Here is a 20,015-nt window from a genome sequence, read left to right as displayed (position 1 = left end):
AAAGGGGGTCTCCTTCTTAAGATCCTATTGCTGGATCCAAGCCAATCCATCTGAATGTCCAGCATCCAATGTAAAGGCCGTGGCTTTAAAGTGCAAAAGTTACGCTTTCGTTGACACTTCGTCCTCCAGAAAAAAAAATTTCTATGTCCCTAATAAACACTGAACAAATTACATCCCAAGACCTGCAAAATAAAGCCAAATTCAGTGAACATCCCCAACAAAGCCACCGCTCACCTCTAGAGCTTACAATCCATGACAAAGCAAGCAGTGGAATATTTTTAGCTATAAATCTCCAGAAAGGAAACGTAAAGTCGAACTGTAAAAAAAAGTATGTGAACTATTCACAAGGCAACAAAACAGTCCTATAAACTCTCCATGACCCATAATAAAAGAAAAAAAGAATAAAAAAAATAAGGAAAAAACAAAGAAAATAATTCAGAGCCACGTGACGCTCCACAGTCCTTGATGCTTTCACGGTGAGAAAGCGAAGTGTTGGAAATGGATGAGGTTATTTAAGCCACTCGCTGCGACGTCACGGCCGAGTCAGCAGTGTTACGGAAGGTTAGTTTGGCAGAGGACCGTGTGCTTTTTGGCGCGATAGTCCCACTCTGTACAGGGCTACAATAATATGGCAAGAATATGGAGACATGGAAAATAAAAAAAAAGGAGAGGCCTCCAAGCCAAATGGCTCAAAGCGAAACCCTCCCCCCTTCCCTTCCGTAACCCAAAACCCCTTACATTTCATAACCCATCTGACCAGTAAAGGGACTACGACCAACACATGAAGAGCACATATAAACTATCAACAAGATAGATATATGATCACTGGTGGTCAATTACAAGAATAGGGATCACAAAAAGTCCTTTTTGTGAATGGAGCGATAGGGAGCATGTGCGACCACTGCAAAGTTGGTCGCACATGCTCAGTACTGCTCCTTAAACACAGGGAACTTTGAGACCCACGTTCTCAGGATTAGTTGATTTAACAGTTAATGAATTAATGGAAGGTGGCTTTATCCCTCCCACTACAGAATAAGAACATTGCATTACATGGGGGTTTAATTAAATAACTGGGCGTCCATGTAATACATAGTTGTGCGGCTAAAAGAAGAGCAGATGCCTCACTTTGATGCCCATATGCCTTGGCAGAGATAACCACTTTTTTTAAAAAAACAAATTTTCAATATCTGGAAATTGGTTTTAATAAAATTGTTACTTTGACACGATCCTCATGTATCATATGATGTATTAACCACAATCCTCACGCATCGCCTCTTGTGTTCATTAATATGTGTCTTCCAAATACAAACACTACATGAGTGATACTGTTGTATTGGCGCTCTGACCACATTCTCCATCAGCAGTGCCAGTAGCTGCCCTCGTGCCATGTCTTCTGTGCTGCGCAATACACTGTTGCTGCTTGCTACATAGGAGATGTCTGAGGGAAGACGGCTGATGAAGAACTGATAAAAGCTCGGGTAATTCAGTGCATGTAAGATGACCACGAGTGCTAGAGAGGATGAGGTGTCAAGAGAAGGAAGTCACACATGAAAAAGAGATGAACTAAAGATAAACCTTGTTTAAGAAAAGGCATGTGTTACAGGTACTGTTGAGCGAGTATGTCTCATTAACCCTTTCGGCGAGCATGCTCGGGTGCTCGCCGAGTATTTTGACGTGCTCGGCATTTCTTTTACTGTCACCGCGGCTGCAAGTATCACAGCTGTTAGACAGCTGTGACACATGCAGGGATTGCCTGTCCAATAGCAGTGACACAGGCAGCCGTGGCAACAGTAAAAGAAATGCTGAGCACGCCAAAATACTCGGCGAGCACCCGAGCATGCTCACCGAAAGGGATAATGAGACATACTCGCTCAACACTACTTATAGGTCTTACTCCAGAGCTGCCTTCACAAATCTGATGGCTTGAAAACAGACGATAAGCCTGTAGTCAAACAGACACACTGTTAACAGCTTGGAGGAACCATTATAGTGATGTATCAAGTTCTTGCTATAACGTAAATTACCAGATCAATCTCTGATGTTCTGTGTGAGTCAGCAAGGTAGAAGGTAGGTTTTCGAGAAGCAAGCAGAATTGGAAATGTTGCTCTGGAATATCATACATGCTGTAACTCAGAATAAGTACAACAAATGTCAAGTAATGTATGTACACAGTGACCCCCCAGCAAAATAGAGCGTGCAGCTCTGGGGTAGAATACAGGATATAACTCAGGATCAGTAATGTAATGTATGTACACAGTGACCCCCCAGCAAAATAGTGAGTGCAGCTCTGGAGTGTAATACAGGATATAGCTCAGGATCAGTACAGGATAAGTAATGTAATGTATGTACACAGTGACAGCACCAGCAGAATAGTGAGTGCAGCTCTGGAGTATAATACAGGATGTAACTCAGGATCAGTACAGGATACAGTGGTGTGAAAAAGTGTTTGCCCCCTTCTTGATTTCTTATTCTTTTTTATGTTTGTTACACATACAGTACAGACCAAAAGTTTGGACACAACTTCTCATTTAAAGATTTTTCTGTATTTTCATGACTTTGAAAATTGTACATTCACACTGAAGGCATCAAAACTATGAATTAACACATGTGGAATTATATACTTAACAAAAAAGTGTGAAACAACTGAAAATATGTCTTATATTCTAGGTTCTTCAAAGTAGCCACCTTTTGCTTTGATGACTGCTTTGTACACTCTTGGCATTCTCTTGATGAGCTTCAAGAGGTAGTCACCGGAAATGGTCTTCCAACAATCTTGAAGGAGTTCCCAGAGATGCTTAGCACTTGTTGGCCTTTTGCCTTCACTCTGCTGTCAAGCTCACCCCAAACCATCTCGATTGGGTTCAGGTCTGGTGACTGTGAAGGCCAGGTCATCTGGCGTAGCACCCCATCACTCTCCTTCTTGATCAAATAGCCCGTACACAGCCTGGAGGTGTGTTTGGGGTCATTTTCCTGTTGAAAAATAAATGATGGTCCAACTAAATGCAAACCGGATGGAATAGCATGCTGCTGCAAGATGCTGTGGTAGCCATGCTGGTTCAGTATGCCTTCAATTTTGTATAAATCCCCAACAGTGTCACCAGCAAAGCACCCCCACACCATCACATCTCCTCCTCCATGCTTCACGGTGGGAACCAGGCATGTAGAGTCCATCCGTTCACCTTTTCTGCGTCGCACAAAGACACGGTGGTTGGAACCAAAGATCTCAGATTTGGACTCATTAGACCAAAGCACAGATTTCCACTGGTCTAATGTCCATTCCTTGTGTTCTTTAGCCCAAACAAGTCTCTTCTGCTTGTTGCCTGTCCTTAGCAGTGGTTTCCTAGCAGCTATTTTACCATGAAGGCCTGCTGCACAAAGTCTCCTCTTAACCGTTGTTGTAGAGATGTGTCTGCTGCTAGAACTCTGTGTGGCATTGACCTGGTCTCTAATCTGAGCTGCTGTTAACCTGCGATTTCTGAGGCTGGTGACTTGGATAAACTTATCCTCAGAAGCAGAGGTGACGCTTGGTCTTCCTTTCCTGGGGCGGTCCTCATGTGAGCCAGTTTCTTTGTAGCGCTTGATGGTTTTTGCAACTGCACTTGGGGACACTTTCAAAGCTTGCCCAATTTTTCGGACTGACTGACCTTCATTTCTTAAAGTAATGATGGCCACTCGTTTTTCTTTACTTAGCTGCTTTTTTCTTGCCATAATACAAATTCTAAAAGTCTATTCAGTAGGACTATCAGCTGTGTATCCACTTGACTTCTGCACAACAGAACTGATGGTCCCAACCCCATTTATAAGGCAAGAAATCCCACTTATTAAATCTGACAGGGCACACCTGTGAAGTGAAAACCATTTCCGGTGACTACCTCTTGAAGCTCATCAAGAGAATGCCAAGAGTGTGCAAAGCAGTCATCAAAGCAAAAGGTGGCTACTCTGAAGAACCTAGAATATAAGACATATTTTCAGTTGTTTCACTCTTTTTTGGTAAGTATTAATTCATAGCTTTGATGCCTTCAGTGTGAATGTACAATTTTCATAGTCATGAAAATACAGAAAAATCTTTAAATGAGAAGGTGTATCCAAACTTTAGGTCTGTACTGTACATGTTTCAGATCCCAAAACAACTTTAAATATTAGACAAAGACAAATTCAGTTTTTAAATTAAGGTCTTTATTATTAAAGGAAAAAGAAATGCAAACCTACAGGGCCCTGTGTGAAAAAGTGATTGCACCCCCCACTTTAAAACATAAATTAACTGTGCTTTATCACATATTTGGTAATCAGAGTTCAATTTCCCTAGCTACACACAGGCCTGATTACTGCCACACCTGTTCTCTATCAAGCAATCACTTAAATAGGACCTTCCTGACAAAGTGAAGTAGACAAAAAGATCCTCAAAAGCTAGACATCATGCGGCAATCCAAAGAAATCCAGGAACAAATGACAAAGTAATTGAGATCTATCAGTCTGGAAAAGGTTATAAAGCAATTTCTAAAGCTTTAGGGCTCCAGCGAACCACAGTGAGAGCCATTATTCATCCATGGAACAGTGGTGAGCCTTGCCAGGAGTGTCCGGCTGACCAAAATTACCCCAAGAGCGCAGTGGAGTCCCATCCAAGAGGTCACAAAAGACCCCATAACATCCAAACAACTGCAGGCCTCACTTGACTTTGTTAAGGTCAGTGTTCATGATTCCACCATAAAGAGACTGGGCAAAAATGGCATGCATGGCAGAGTTCCAAGACGAAAACCACTGCTGAGCAAAAATAACAGGTTTGCCAGAAAACATCTTGATGATCGCCAAGACTTTTGGGAGACTACTGTGGACTGACAAGACAAAAGTTGAACTTTTTGCAAGGTGTATGTCCCATTACATCTGGCGTATAAGTAACACAGCACTTCAGAAAAAGGAACATCATACCAACAGTAAAATCTGGTAGTGGTAGTGTGATGGTCTGAGGTCATTTTGTTGCGCTAAATGGAACAATGAATTTTGCCGTCTACCAAAAAATCCTGAAGGAGAATGTCCAGCCATCTGTTCATGACCTCAAACAGAAGTGCACTTGGGTTATACAGCAGGACAATGATCCAAAACACACCAGCAAGTCCTCCTCTGAATGGCTTAAGAAAAACAAAACAAAGACTTTGGAGTGGCCTAGTAAAAGTCCTGACCTTAATCCGACTGAGATGCTGTGGCCGGACCTTAAAAAGGCGTTTCATGCTTGGAAACCCTCAAATGTGGCTGAATTACAACAATTTTGCAAAGATAAGTGGCCAAAGTTCCTAAAGAGCGTTGTAAAAGACTTATTGCCAGTTATAGCAAACATTTGATTGCAATTGTTGCTGCTGAGGGCGGCCCAATCAGTTATTAGGTTTAGGGGGTAATCACTTTTTCACACAGGACCCTGTAAGTTTGGATTTATTTTTCCCTTAATAGTAAAGACCTTTATTTAAAACTGTATTTTGTGATTTCTTGTGTTATCTTTGTCTAATATTTAAATTTGTTTTGTGATCTGAAACATTTAAGTGTGACAAACATACAAAAGAATAAGAAATCAGGAAGCGGGCAAACACTTTTTCACTCCACAGTAAGTAATGTATGTACACTGACTGCACCAGCAGAATAGTGAGTGCAGCTCTGGGGTATAATACAGGATGTAACTCAGGATCAGTACAGGATTAGTAATGCATATACACAGTGACTGCACCAGCAGTATATGAGTGCAGCTCTGGGGTATAATACAGGATATAACTCAGGATAAGTACAGGATCAGTAATGTATGTACAGTGACTCCACCAGCAGTATAGTAAGTGCAGCTCTGGGGTATAATACAGGATGTAACTCAGGATCAGTAAGTAATGTAATGTATGTATAGTGACATTACACAGCGGCTCTGTAGCCTTTTCTAAACCACTACTACCAGCAGATCTGAACTGCTGGTAGTTGTAGGTTTGCAATAGGAGCCTAAGAAAACCTCAGGAATGTGCTCCTTTGACACGCATTTACTACATATCAGAGGATCGTGCGTAACTGTAATTACCCTTTAAATCAACTGGAGAATAAGAATCGCCTTTGATATAACTACGTTGCATTAACCCCTTGTAGAATGGTTGCTCAGCCACCCAGGAGTTAAAGTACCCTATGAAGAGCCAAGCCACTTCCAAAGCCAACCAAGTATTTAAGGAATGCAGGGGATGACAGTACGCCAACAAAATGTTAAAGATTAACAATGCAGCATGCCCTCCTTACAGTTCCTTCACATACATACGCTGACAATCTTAGGGCAGCATTAACGACATACACGTTAAACAGTAACCTCGGCAAGAAGGGAGCAGCGATGTGACGGTAATGGGGGTATTTGATGTCAATGGCTTGTCTTGTGCTGAATTACGGTATTTTTATATGTCAATTGTGCAGCGATATAAACATACGTGCGCGCACGAGCTGCAAGCAGGATCAGGTTCCCTGAGTGATGGCACAGATGCCAGCCTTGTCGACAATGTAATAGACACCGGCGTCATCAGTAGGAAAATCGCAGCCCTTATGTCTATGTCACCATGTGTATAAAACTATTTCCAAAACATGCAAAGTCTCGGTTACACAACAAAGCAGTGCGGTAAAAGGAGCGGCACCGGGCTTCTTAACCCTCTCTATGCCCCCCTTGAGTTCTTGTCTAAAAATATCTTTAATTTTGCACAGGGGATTTGCTCGGGTTAGCGATTTCCCTATTCGTTCTCAACAGGAAACATGACCTCCTCTGCTGTAATCAGCTGTATGTGGGATCTGCTACATGGATGTGTGGCAATAAATTGCCTATTCTTATTAAAAGGCCTAAAAAATGGCCAACCTGTTAGATCACACAGTTTTAAAGGGGTCCTCTGCTTCGTACAATCCTTGACAACTAGCAGATCGTGAAGTGACCTCCTATTCGGACATTTAGCGATCAGCTGTGATCTGTGCTCATTTTCCCCACAGCACCACCACAGGGAAAAATTAGGAATTACACATGATCTATTTACATCAATAGGTTATCTGTGTAATATAGGACAGGTCAGGTCCTCCAGAGAGAGACACTCAGTGTAACAGCCCTTAACTATGGTAAGAGATGAGGGTCCTGAGCAAACGACCCCCAGAATTAACTCAAAAGTTCCTTAGGGTCCACACAGTACCACTAATATCAGACATTAAGGTTTGGCATCCAGAGTTCCAATAGATGAAAGCCCAATCTGGAAATGGCCACTATGGCCATGGCTCCAGGTAAGGTCGGGGGTGCTGGCTGTCGGCATCAAAACAATCTAACTGATCCTAACTTTTACCCCGACAAGTCTTTAAATGTTGTCTCAATCCACTGACTATAAAATGGGTATGGAGGGTTGTCCTGACTCCCCATGAAGGCAAAGGTGGAAGGAAATTAGGATGGGGCTGATGGATGGTAACATGCCCAATCCTTCTAGAAATAAGCTGTCAACACAGTTGTGAGGCTTAATATAAGTGTGTGCTGGAGGAATAGCTGTCAGATGTAAAGTGTAAGGGCAGCTAAAGACAATCCCTTACCATATGTCCTATAAGAGAATAGGGTCATCATAAAAGGTGAACCCTTTGCAGCAGACTACCTTCTTTATGAGTAGAGAGCTACTAACTAACAAGGTTTTCCACAATAATGGCCCTGGTCCATCTATACCTGACATGGTTGGCACACTTACCTTCCACTGATGAATGATATGGCTAATTCCCAGGCCAGAAAGTCATTGGAAGCCGCAATAACTGTTGAAATGTTCATTTTATACACATTAGACAAGGCATGGCTACAATACCGTAGAAACTTTTTAGCTCACCATAGGAGTGGCTTGGAAAATCATAGACAACAAGCCCAAAAATAATTAGGGGGGCTGGTAGAATTATTCTTGGAGCATTGGCTGCCTGGAGACGGTCCCGCCTTGCGCTCTATCAGATCACCACATCAGGTTCTGGGACTCGCTTCCATCACACAACAGTCTATGGAGATCTGTCATTCTGTACTCAGCCATTCAAGGCCTTGAACAAGAAGGAATTAGCCGTGTTGTTAGACTACATAGTCATAACCGTGTAAATACGACGCATCACATAAATCCGGCTTATTCAAACAGACAATTCTCTCACAAAAGAACAGTATTTTCAGGGCTAAAACTTAAGTAAACTTGTGTATGTGGCACATGGCCAGTAACTAGCTCGGCTCAAAATGTGAATGGCCGCTTTCATCTCCGTGAAAAACATCCCTCCGCTGAACGGATCACAGATCTCACCCAGAACAAGTCCTCCGGGATTTAAAGGTTCCTTACTGGCATCACAGCAGTTAATAAGACGATACAGCCAGGCCCTGTGGAGCTCCTATACGTGGCCATCTACTACAATGGTCTGCTTGAGAGGTCACAAGTCACCAAGGCGAAACCAAGTTACCAAGGCGAAACTACTTCAAGATCTCAGCTTTCAGCTCAAGGATCGATTCCACACAGCCCTGGAAGGAGCTGCGTACCTGGCAAGAGAGGACAATTCATTTAACCCTTACACAGACAAGCTTAAAAGGAAAACCCCACCTCTGTGTAATACTTTAAATCAGTGTTTCCCAAACCCCATCCTCACGGCCCCCCACAGGTCATATTTTCAGGATCTCCTTAGTATTGCACAGGTGAGAGAATTCCTGATGCCTTGATGATACTTCAATCACCTGTGTAATACTAAGGAGATCCTGAAAACATGACCTGTGGGGGGCCGTGAGGATGGGGTTTGGGAAACACTGCTTTAAATTAATCTCATAAAGACAGAGTAAATTTTGGCCTTTAAGGGTCAAGGAAATTTTTTTTGCTCCCTTTTATATTTAAGGCCTTGGTTTTTTTTTTAAAAAGAGACCAGTTGCACATTATTTTTGGGTACAGGTATATATTTAGTGCCCACATCATCACTGTGGCACATACATAGATCCAATCATACTGGAGTTAATTCACGACCAATACATACATGCAGTTGATGAAACTTTGCAAACACTTTTTGGTCTGGTTTTAAAGTCGCTGTGTCTTCTTCTCCATTCACATCCAAAGAGTTATAAAAGAAAATCTCCTATTTTTCTCTTCTGGCGGTGACGGCTCAGATCACATGTCAGTCCCATACAATTAGCATGAACGGCAATGAGCGTTTGTAATAATACCGGTATATCAATGGCACAGCTGGAGCGGGGCGCACAGAGCCAATTGGGACCCCATATTCAGAAATGGTATATCGGCCCTTTTGCTTTACAATAGCTCCTCATGGAGCACTCACCAGCTCTCCAACAACCCACCAGTATTTGGGAATAATAACATTTAATATCTTGGTCGCTCATATGTACTCAAATTAAAAATAAGAAGCTGTTTTTTAAGGAGCTATTGGGTCCCTAAGCAGCATAAAAGCTTTAGAGCTGGACTAATAGGAATATAAGCAAAAGAGTCATCTCAGCCACAAAGAAGTCCGAGGCTCGAAAACAGAAGTGCCGCAGGATTAAGAAGGAAATATTCGAGCATCAGGAACTTCTAAAAAACTTGAAGTTCATTGGAAAAAGTTAAAAATCATACTATAAATCACAACCAAACAGAGAAATGTTAAGAGTGGCAAACGCTAACATTTCTCTGTTTGGTTGTGATTTAAAGTACAATTTTAACTTTTTCCAATAAACTTCAAGTTTTTAAGAAAATCCTGATGCTGGAATATTTCCTTCATCCTTAATCTTGTGGACTAATAAGAGTTATTAAAAAAAAGTGCGGTTTACTAGTCTAACATTCAATCCTAAATAGTGGGAATTTTTAGTAAGGTTAACCAGCACCCAACAATTCCACATTGGGAGCTGAGAAAAGCTGCTGACGTGGTGTCCATTGGGTATTAATTATTAGGGCAGGTCCACAGCATTGAATGGATGCTATGTGTACAGCGCTTCTTAGCTCCCGATGCAGAAGTGAGAAGTTTTTTTTTAGTTTAAAGAGCTAATCTATGTATTTAAGGACATGGCATCCATGGTTTAAGAAGCCAGCTTCTTGTCGCGATTAAGGATGGTAAAACAGTGGCTGTAAAGCTCATCAGCATCATTGTGTGAAAGAGGAATGACTCTCATTCTCCACACTGGTGACAGGGCGCAATTTCATCAGGTACAACATCAAAGACTCCCATAAAATTGACAAATTTATTTTTTTACAGTGTAAAAGTTTGGCTAGTTAGAAAAACTGGGGCTGGTAAAATAGGTTAACGCTTTATGATTTTGGGGTTACTTTGAGCCGTCAATCAGAAGCTACAACTTCTCCTCTGACACAAAGTGACAAGAACCTATAATTACATTATCCAATCATCAAGCGCTACAAAGAAACTGGCTCACATGAGGAACGCCCCAGGAAAGGAAGACCAAGAGTCACCTCTGCTTCTGAGGATAAGTTTATCCAAGTCACCAGCCTCAGAAATCGCAGGTTAACAGCAGCTCAGATTAGAGACCAGGTCAATGCCACAGAGAGTTCTAGCAGCAGACACATCTCTTCAACAACTGTTAAGAGGAGACTTTGTGCAGCAGGCCTTCATGGTAAAATAGCTGCTAGGAAACCACTGCTTGGGACAGGCAACAAGCAGAAGAGACTTGTTTGGGCTAAAGAACACAAGGAATGGACATTAGACCAGTGGAAATCTGTGCTTTGGTCTGATGAGTCCAAATTTGAGATCTTTGGTTCCAACCACCGTGTCTTTGTGCGACGCAGAAAAGGTGAACGGATGGACTCTACATGCCTGGTTCCCACCGTGAAGCATGGAGGAGGAGGTGTGATGGTGTGGGGGTGCTTTGCTGATGATACTGTTGGGGATTTATTCAAAATTGAAGGCATACTAAACCAGCATGGCTACCACAGCATCTTGCAGCAGCATGCTATTCCATCCGGTTTGCGTTTAGTTGGACCATCATTTATTTTTCAACAGGACAATGACCTCCAGGCTGTGTAAGGGCTATTTGACCAAGAAGGAGAGTGATGAGGAGCTACGCCAGATTACCTGGCCTCCACAGTCACCAGACCTGAACCCAATCGAGATGGTTTGGGGTGAGCTGGACCGCAGAGTGAAGGCAAAAGGGCCAACAAGTGCTAAGCATCTCTGGGAACTCCTTCAAGATTGTTGGAAGACCATTTCCGGTGACTACCTCTTGAAGCTCATCAAGAGAATGCCAAGAGTGTGCAAAGCAGTCATCAAAGCAAAAGGTGGCTACTTTGAAGAACCTAGAATATAAGACATATTTTCAGTTGTTTCACACTTTTTTGTTAAGTATATAATTCCACATGTGTTAATTCATAGTTTTGATGCCTTCAGTGTGAATGTACAATTTTCATAGTCAAGAAAATACAGAAAAATCTTTAAATGAGAAGGTGTGTCCAAACTTTTGGTCTGTACTGCAGGTCTCCCACTGTTCTCTAACATTGATAGTTCATTAAAGAAGTTGTCCAGTACTTTATATTACCCCCCCAATGTATCCCCCCAGGACCCCTAAGGATTTTTGTAATTCGCTTACGTTGCAGATACTGCCTGTGAGCGGCGCTATCCTTGGCCGCTCACAGGCATCACGTGACCCCACGCTGACGTCACAAAAAGTGAGGCGTGACTCAGCGCTGGGTTCCCCGCAGTGGCTGCTCGGTTGTGGGTGGGGTTACCACCCCCACCCCCCTCCCGAGTCACACCCAGCATCCACCGCGCGCTTTCCCAATGAATGGGGAGAGGCAGAGCGTGCAGTAGATGAAGGGTGTGACATGGGGGGGTAACCCCACCCACATCCTGGCATCCACCGTGGAACGCAGAAGACAGAGACCCCCGGCCAGCACTGGTCGAGACATCAGCGGATGTCAGAGCCGTCTGCACCTGGGGGTCACGTGATGCCTGTGATCGACCAGTGATAGCGCCACTCACAGGCAGTAACTGCAACGTAAGCTAATTACAAAAATCCAGGGGCCCCGGGGGATACATTGGGGGTGGGTGGGTGGGGGGATAATATAAAGTACTGGATAACCCCTTTAAACATGTTTATAAGATACATTGCTGTAATTTGCACTGCTTGGTGCAGTCACTGTACATACATTACATTACTGTACCCGAGTTACATCCTGTATTATACCCCAGAGCTGCACTCACTATTCTGCTGGAGCAGTCACTGTGTACATACAGTACATTACTATCCTGTACTGATCCTGAGTTACATCCTGTATTGTACCCCAGAGCTGCACTCAGTATTCTGCTGGTGCAGTCACTGTGTACATACATTACATTACTGATCCTTTACTGATTCTGAGTTACATCCTAAATTATACCCCAGAGCTGCACTCACTATTCTGCTGGTGCAGTCACTGTGTACAGACATTATATTACTGATCCTGAGTTACATCCTGCATTATACTCCAGAGCTGCACTCACTATTCTGCTAATACATTACTTATCTTGTACCCCAAGCTGAACTCACAATTTTGTAAGCTTCAGAAATGAAATATCGCAGTATTCCCTGCTAGTTCAGGGTCTGGAGCATTGGCTCTGACGAGCTGTATTCTAGGAAGTAAACTTATCTATGATAAATAAACAGTTCTCTTTGGATTATTGTAGCTGAGATACACTATGTGTTGATTACTTCCAACAAAAGAGAGCAAAACAATGAATACAGTTCTTGACTATAATAAAAGTAGGAACTCGGGACCAAGAAAGCAATGTACTCGCATTACATTATCTCTCACCATTATTTCTCGGGATTTTTATTCTTTTTATATGTGCCATCCCTACTGGTAATTAACGGGTTTAAAGTGCACCAGGTCTGGTTCTTCGGATCTCTCATTTTCCGCCCTCTCCAGAGCTTTGTGGGTCTCGGCGCTCTGTAATAACCTCGATGCTGGAGACTGCATTTTTCTAGGCTGCTAAGATACTTTGGAGTTTATCCTACGTCAGCCCAGCTTATAGCAGAGCCTGTGATCTACGAGGAAAGCCTGGGGCTGGATTAATACCATGCAAAGACTAATGCAATTCAACTGAGACCTGCAACATGAAATTAGTTAGAGGAACTTCACTTTTTTATTTTTCCTCCCCAATTCCCCTGCTGTCTTGACAGGACAAGCGGACACAATGCATCTGTACATAAAAATAACCCAGGCCATAATTTTGGCATCCACGTGAATGGACCTGCCAAGGGTTTTCAGAAAGCTGGCACCGTTTCTGCAATCAAATTCTGTCACTTCCAAGGGAAACCACTTGATCCAGTCCTTTCCGTGACCTCACATGTCAGAGTCGCGTTACTGGGAGATCAAAAACGATCTGAACTCTTAAAATGTCACGGAAAAGCAGAAGATGATGGATCCAAGTGCCGGGAAGGAGAGTATGTGGGCCAGGCGGGTGATCTGCATTGTTATCCTCACTATTTCCTCCTGAGCCCTCCAGAGCTGTGACTCCTCGATCGTGCAAAATCAAGGACGACTGTGCAGAGTGAATGACCTTGATGAGGCAGGCCAGGTCCCATGGTAACAGAGAGTGCGCTACGTACCCCGGCCACCTGAAACACCTGTTTATCTGATGGGGCAGAAGGAAAAATCCAGCAGCGCAGGAAAACTATTATCAAGAAGCAAAGAACCATCTGACTGCACAAACTGTAAATCCTTAGGAAATTCAGCTGTTTTTTGTCACAGCAGTAAGCAAAATTATCAGATGCCTTAAAGCAAGCTTGATATAAAAGCAACATATGAGTCCTGCAATCAACTAAGTATAGGTTTCCCTTTAAAATGTTGGAAAATTGCATGACTGGCAATTCTCTACTATTTCCTTTTATACTCATTTCCCGCAAAGGCAGGAATATCGAGATGCATCATGAAAAACGCAGGCACCAAATTATCAAAAGTTTTGGATAATTACTATGCTTGAGCGAGTATGTTCTGTTCCGAGTTTGCTCGGGCCGAGCTCCGAGTATTTACAGCTGCTCGGTGATATGGTTGAATCGCTCCCGTGTGCATGATTTGCAACTGTTTGACAGCTTTATTACATGTGAGGAATGTGTAAGAAATAGACATTCCTCACATGTAATAAAGCTGTCAAACAGTCACAAATCATGCACACGTGAGCGATTCAACCATATCACCGAGCAGCTATAAATACTCGGAGCTCGGCCCGCGCATACTCGGCGACAGGGTTAATAGAACATACTCGCTCAACACTAATAATTACATAAACAAAGCAATGTGTAAAAAAACTGACCTGCAAAGGATCTATAGGGTGCGGTGGCGGTGCTGCATCTCCATGCAGACAAAGTGCCACCCATAGCGAGCTGATGGGTGCACGATTAGGAGACAAAATGGAGTGTCAATTAAACATTGCTATGGGCCGAATTTTGGCATCTAAGGAAGATACAAAATGATGGCATTTTGCTAAGATATACACTTTTTAATCAATGGAAATACAACCTTTGGGACTCCCAGGGTTTCGAGAATTAAGGGGCTACAGCACTGGTCTAAAGTCCCCTTTCACTTCACATCAGATGAGAGCAGAGTCAGCTCCATACAGAGCTATTCTTTCATTCTTAGAACCAATAGGGGTACCTATAGATATGCCATCACTTCTTAAAATGGGAATACCCCTGCTAAATGTTCTATACACAGCAGCACCTGTCCGTGCAGTGCAATACACCATTCTCTTGAATGATGTCTTGCTGCAGTTATCTGCGCAGAGGGTGACCAAGGAGGCACTGTGCAGGGGAACAAAATCCCTTTATTTGGGGGGAGATATCTGCCGATCCTGATAAAGAAGAGGCAGCAGTATCAGGTTTTTTTTTTGCAACCTTCAAAATTTTACTATATATTTTGTACTGAAATTGGTGCCAAATTATCAGACTTTCTTGATCATTAAATGCTGCCATCAGTGAATTAGTATTACAGAACTGTCTTCCTAGGATTCTAGCAGACCTTCATTCAATATCATTGGCTCAAGTGGAAAACATATATCTGGTCCCCTTTGAATCCCCCCCCCCAGACAGTAAGAAAAACAATGCCCATAACAGAGCACAAGAGGAGACAAACACTAAGATTTTTTTTTTATTTTGTAGGCACCTTATCTGTTCTGTTTCAGGACCCGAACCCTACTGATCGCTCAAAACACAGCCGAAAAGTGATGCAGGAGAGCATACAGAGTGGCGTACAAATACACAGCTGTGCGCTCCTGTCTCACAAGATGCACACTCTTCAGCTGTGTTTTGAGCAATCAGTGGGGGTCTCAGGAGCCGGACCCCCACATATATGCAGATGTAGAAAGGGTCTTAAAATATTTAAAAAATAAAAAGTTAACTCTTTAAATATAGCCACATTTGTTACTGGTGACCACATTTTTTGGATTATTTTCCACTGATGTTAATAATTGTCATACCAGTAAGAAAGCCAAATAGGTTCCGCAAATGACCAAAAAGGTGCCTCAGTGGTGCCGATGCTTCCTAGAGATCGGGTTGGCGTCACGCACTGAGCCCCTGGCACATTCCTAGGTTGTATAATGAAATACTGACTGGCCGGCTTCCATTATGTGTAAGTGACTGGTGCCAGTCTGGTATCATCATTCATAAAAAAACAAGCAAGTACCTGTCCCATTTATTATTTAATCATTTAGTCTATGACATGAGCACTTGCATAAGGAGGGTCTTATAAGAAGGCGTGGGAAGCATTATCAATGCACAGGTGCTCAGATATGTAATAGACAAAAAATAACTGCTCTGAACTCATATAAACCAGAAAGACCGATCGTCCATCTCCATCCTCCCCTATTGTGTATGAAGTCTTATTGGCAATGCTCCATGGGAAAAATATGCAAATTAGCACTCACCTAGATGTGCCATTAGCAAGATAGTTTTATTCCCTTTTATTAGGTAAGCACAGACTTGGTGCCTCTGATGGGAATTTGTGGGTTAAAAGGAGCATCTCAGATCTGTCAGGTGACTCTTAAAATCAGTTTGGTAGCCAATTTGACTTTCTTGGACAGACAATAAAAACTTCTGCTAATAGAAATTACTTCAAATTTATAGGCACCTTGGCCATAGGGTTTCTGGGATGTCCAGATCTGCTTTCGGCATGGTCATAGGAGCCATTCCTGGTGGTCACCCAGCATCACGGGGCCAATCAAGGATATATGAAGTCAATCAGCAGCAGATTAGGGCTCTTTTGCAATGCAATGTGTAATATGATCGGTCTCCATATAGTATGTAAGGCAGCAAGTAGCCTTTCCTACAGATTAGATCTCATTTTTGCACAACAAAACTTTGGTGATTTCATCAGCAGATAAGATTACTTGGAGGAGACTACCCGGCCCAAGATCACATCTCTCATCAGGGCATCTACAAGTAATACTTCCCGGCAGGCCCAGCACTGTTACAGACCCCATATGGATTGTCACCCAGCTCTTCTAGTTATGCCACATGGAAACTGTAGCAATGGAAGTAACTGAACCGATCCCAAAATTCAAGTTTATAGATTGAGGAATCTCTCTAGCATAACTTAATTTAAAGGACCCATTTCCATGGGGAACACACATTGTCCATTGACTTTTAAATGGAACTGTAATGCTTTATTTCACCAGTGGTGGTGCTGTATAGAAACTGAGAACAATCAAAGGTTAGAGATGACATCTGATCGCTGGTGGTCCTAGCAGTAGGAGCCCTTGTAATAAGTTTGGGGACTCTTCTTATACAAAGGAATGGTCCAAAATTCCCATAGCGCTAGGATATGCCATCATTTTATGGTTAAGCTTCTCTCTCTTCCGAGACCCATTATTACAGGCTCTGTATAAAACCTACAGTCTCAGAAGAGAGCGCACTTGGCTTAAAAAAAAAAAAAGCTCCTGTCCCTTTGTTATAGCGAACAGCACACATCGCAACATGTGGACTCCCTCTGATCTAAGCTTCTCACATCAAGTGCCGTTTCAGCTGACCAAAAACATGTGACAGTGTCCAGATTGAGGGACACCTATCTACTGTTCTCTGTTATCAGCCATTTCAATCTAGGTAGATGCAGACTGTTGTGTTCTTCACTAGGAACACCAGAAAAATTCACCACTTTATCTCACCTTGCTCCTAAGCAGATATAGCTGTATACCCACCCATGTGACAGACAGTGGCAGCTTACTCTATAAGCTCCTGACCTTAGGGTCAGCGCTTGTTTAATAGGCAGGAATGGAGCAATTAATCTTCTCACGCCACTACATTAATCACGCTTTATACACTTACAGATGCATATACAGTAATGATCAAATCAGCTCATTTTCCAAGGGGAACTATAGGAAGGCATGACAAGCAGAGCGCCTATATGTGCATCCGTGATCACATCCCATCCTGTGCAGGGCACTAGCAGCAAATCACAGGATTTTTACATATCTCAGTGGTCTGCAACCTGTGGCTCTCCCGCTGCTGGGCAACTACAACTCCCATCAAAGAAGAAAAGTACAAATCAAATAGTTCTGCTCAGATACTTTCCAGATTAAGTCCAGAACAGGAGAGTGATCATGCAGCTTTCCCTGAAACGGTTATAAAGAAGCCTACCTAGAAGATTTTATTGCTTGTCCTCGGGGACGAGTCAAATGTCTTATAGGTGACAAGTTACAAAAAGAAAAAACCCAAGGAAGAATTTTATTTACACTTAACAAGTTAATGTCGTACTACCCAGAAACTAGCCGAGCAAGTCACCTGTCATGTGAAAGCTGGTCGCCTGTCATGTGAAAGCAGGCCGTGGCTGGGGGGGGGGGGGTGAAAACTTATGCAATGACACAGGCTCAAATCCCCATGCAGATTGTATCCAAGACTACAACTACCAGCATAACATGACAGCCGCAGGGCATGCTGGGAGTTACAATTGTGCACCAGGTTGCCGACTACTGCTCTACACTCATATTTCCAAATCTATTTGGATGAGAGTATGGGGAACCTAGAGCGTAAGCTCTTAAGAACAGAGACCGATTAAGACGTAGGCAAAAGGTCTCAAGTATGCTGCAGTCGGAGAAAAAATAAAAAGTCATGTCATGATGGGAATCACCTATAGGTGACAAGATATCTTATGTCACTGGTCTCCAGCTCCTTGGGAGTTGTAGTACCAGCATGCTAGGAAACTCTTAAAACTTTTTTTTTGCTGCAGAGAATAGAAAAACTCTTATAAACTTGTCACCTCTTCTGACGTTCTGGTAAACAATCGAGTTCACCATAATATAACAATTGTATAACAACTCTGTTGTGATGTTCCTCTGTTATTCCTCCTGGAAATTTTGGAACAAAATAACTTGCATAGAAGGTGGTGTCAGAGTCTGCAGACAAGTGTCTGCCCCCCACCCAACAAGTAACACCCAGCTGTCAATCTAAGGCTTTGTTCACACGTCCATCTTTTATGATCTGTTTGGGGAACATAAAAATAGAAATAAAATATTCTACCATGGGAACCATTCCGTCGACTTTCTGTTTTGGAAGAGGACAAAAATATGTGGCCAGAACTTTTTTTTTTTTTTTAACGGTCTACAAAAGAAAAAAAAAGATAAAGCAATGAAGCCATCCATTATTTAATAAAGCCTATTACAAACAGATCATAAAGGATGTCATCCGGTAATGGCCGCAGCAGAAAAAAAAAAATCTGTTCAAGACGTAACAAAAATGGAAACCAGACCGGGTTTTGGTTTTTTTAAAGGGAAACTTTTGGTTCTGTTTGTTTTTTATTTTTGTACATTTATTTACTTAATACCAGATGAAAAATGGGAAATGTGAACAAAGCCCAACATTTCCAGGAGGAATAACAGAGGGACACCGAGGCACAAAGCTCTGAGGACAATGTCAGGAGAGGTGAACCAGGACAGATATCTATTGAGGAATTCTGATGCTGAGACTTGTGGTTCTTCAGGAGGTGGCGCTGGACAGAGTTGACAGGTGACTGGGCGCCATCATGGGAGCACGGATTCACATTTCGCATGCAGTGCGCTGTACACATATCACAACATGTCACGACAAACAACTTAGGAGCCATTAAGCCGTATGACGGGAACGCTGGCGAAACGCACAGAAGTCATAACATGTGACTCGAATTGCCCTCCGGTAACACGGCCACAAAACATCCAGCAGGTTTGTGACTGTCACTGGATACAATGTTGCAATATGACACAATGCCCAAAGGTAAATCAGACACACAGGAACGGAGTGCAAGCTCCTAAGACAAGAATAAGCAAGTTACCATGGCAACCAGCCTCAAGGAAGGGGCACTGCTATCCCAGAATCCTTCGCGGCAACCAAAGTCAGGCGCAACAGCCGGAGCTGGAGGTCCCCTCTGCCCACCACAGCCGCCCCCGGGCCCCGCTCACCTCTAGAGTACAGAGATTTCGGGGACTCAAGGTCAAGGTCGGCGCTGAGCAGCGATATAAAGTCGGAGGGCATGGCCGCCCGGGCCAGCAGCAGCTGCGCGGATAACTCGTTAAGTCTCGGGGTCCGCTCCGGTCTGCTCACACACTGACAGGAACCGACGGCACGCCCCCCCCTACTGACAGTCTACTGCGCAAGCGCGGGGCGGGGCCTTTGTGCTGAGAGACCGTTCCAAGGAGTTGGGCGGAGTTTTAGTGTTACTAAGGGGACGAGTAGAAGAGCCAACACGGTTAGTGACGGTAACTAAGGGCGGAGCTGAGCCGGGACATGCGCTCACATGTGTTTACGAAAGATGACGCGAACTCCGCCCCCTCCTACTGGGCGGGGATTGGAGAGTGACGTAGACAGCAGAAGGTTTTGTCAGCATGTGCGGCTGACAGCGTCCACGGAGAAAGATGATTGGCTGTGAGTCTGAGGCTTGTTAGTCAATGAGACGACGGGATGCAACAGGTGCCAGTCAGGTGACTGGTCAGTCAGAGCGATAAGAGGCACGTGATCGTTACGTCACCGACTACCATAGCATCACCTTACACAGACTGGAGTTATTACTGGCTGCCCTGTCCTTCATCATCATCTATGTCACCTCCATCATCTG

The 20,015-nt window shown here is 43.3% G+C and overlaps 1 protein-coding gene and 1 long non-coding RNA gene across 6 annotated transcripts in view; one reads left to right on the top strand and one right to left on the bottom strand.

The window, feature by feature from the left end:
* The window catches only part of NFAT5 (nuclear factor of activated T cells 5), a 72,151-nt gene that overhangs the window by 43,630 nt on the left and 8,506 nt on the right, over positions 1-20,015 (bottom strand). For 2 of the 5 annotated variants that reach the window (XM_073659239.1, XM_073659240.1), the window contains exon 1: positions 19,363-19,560. The exons of the other annotated variants lie outside the window; for them this stretch is intronic. In XM_073659239.1, the coding sequence (XP_073515340.1) occupies positions 19,363-19,435 (73 nt within the window). In that variant the 5' untranslated portion in view covers positions 19,436-19,560. Of the gene's footprint in view, positions 1-19,362; positions 19,561-20,015 lie in introns of those variants that run through there. 5 annotated transcript variants of the gene reach the window in all.
* LOC141174365 (uncharacterized) overlaps positions 19,712-20,015 on the top strand; it is a 37,713-nt gene continuing 37,409 nt past the window's right edge. The window contains exon 1 of the long non-coding RNA XR_012252858.1: positions 19,712-19,825. This is a non-coding gene — a long non-coding RNA (uncharacterized lncRNA). The remainder of the gene's footprint in view (positions 19,826-20,015) is intronic.

The sequence above is a fragment of the Phyllobates terribilis genome, unplaced genomic scaffold, assembly GCF_046119375.1.
Source record: "Phyllobates terribilis strain yellow unplaced genomic scaffold, ASM4611937v1 Scaffold_13__5_contigs__length_258822181, whole genome shotgun sequence".
In the NCBI taxonomy this organism is placed as follows: domain Eukaryota; kingdom Metazoa; phylum Chordata; class Amphibia; order Anura; family Dendrobatidae; genus Phyllobates; species Phyllobates terribilis.
Note: the sequence above shows the minus strand (reverse complement) of the source record. Positions and strands in the feature narration are given on the sequence as shown.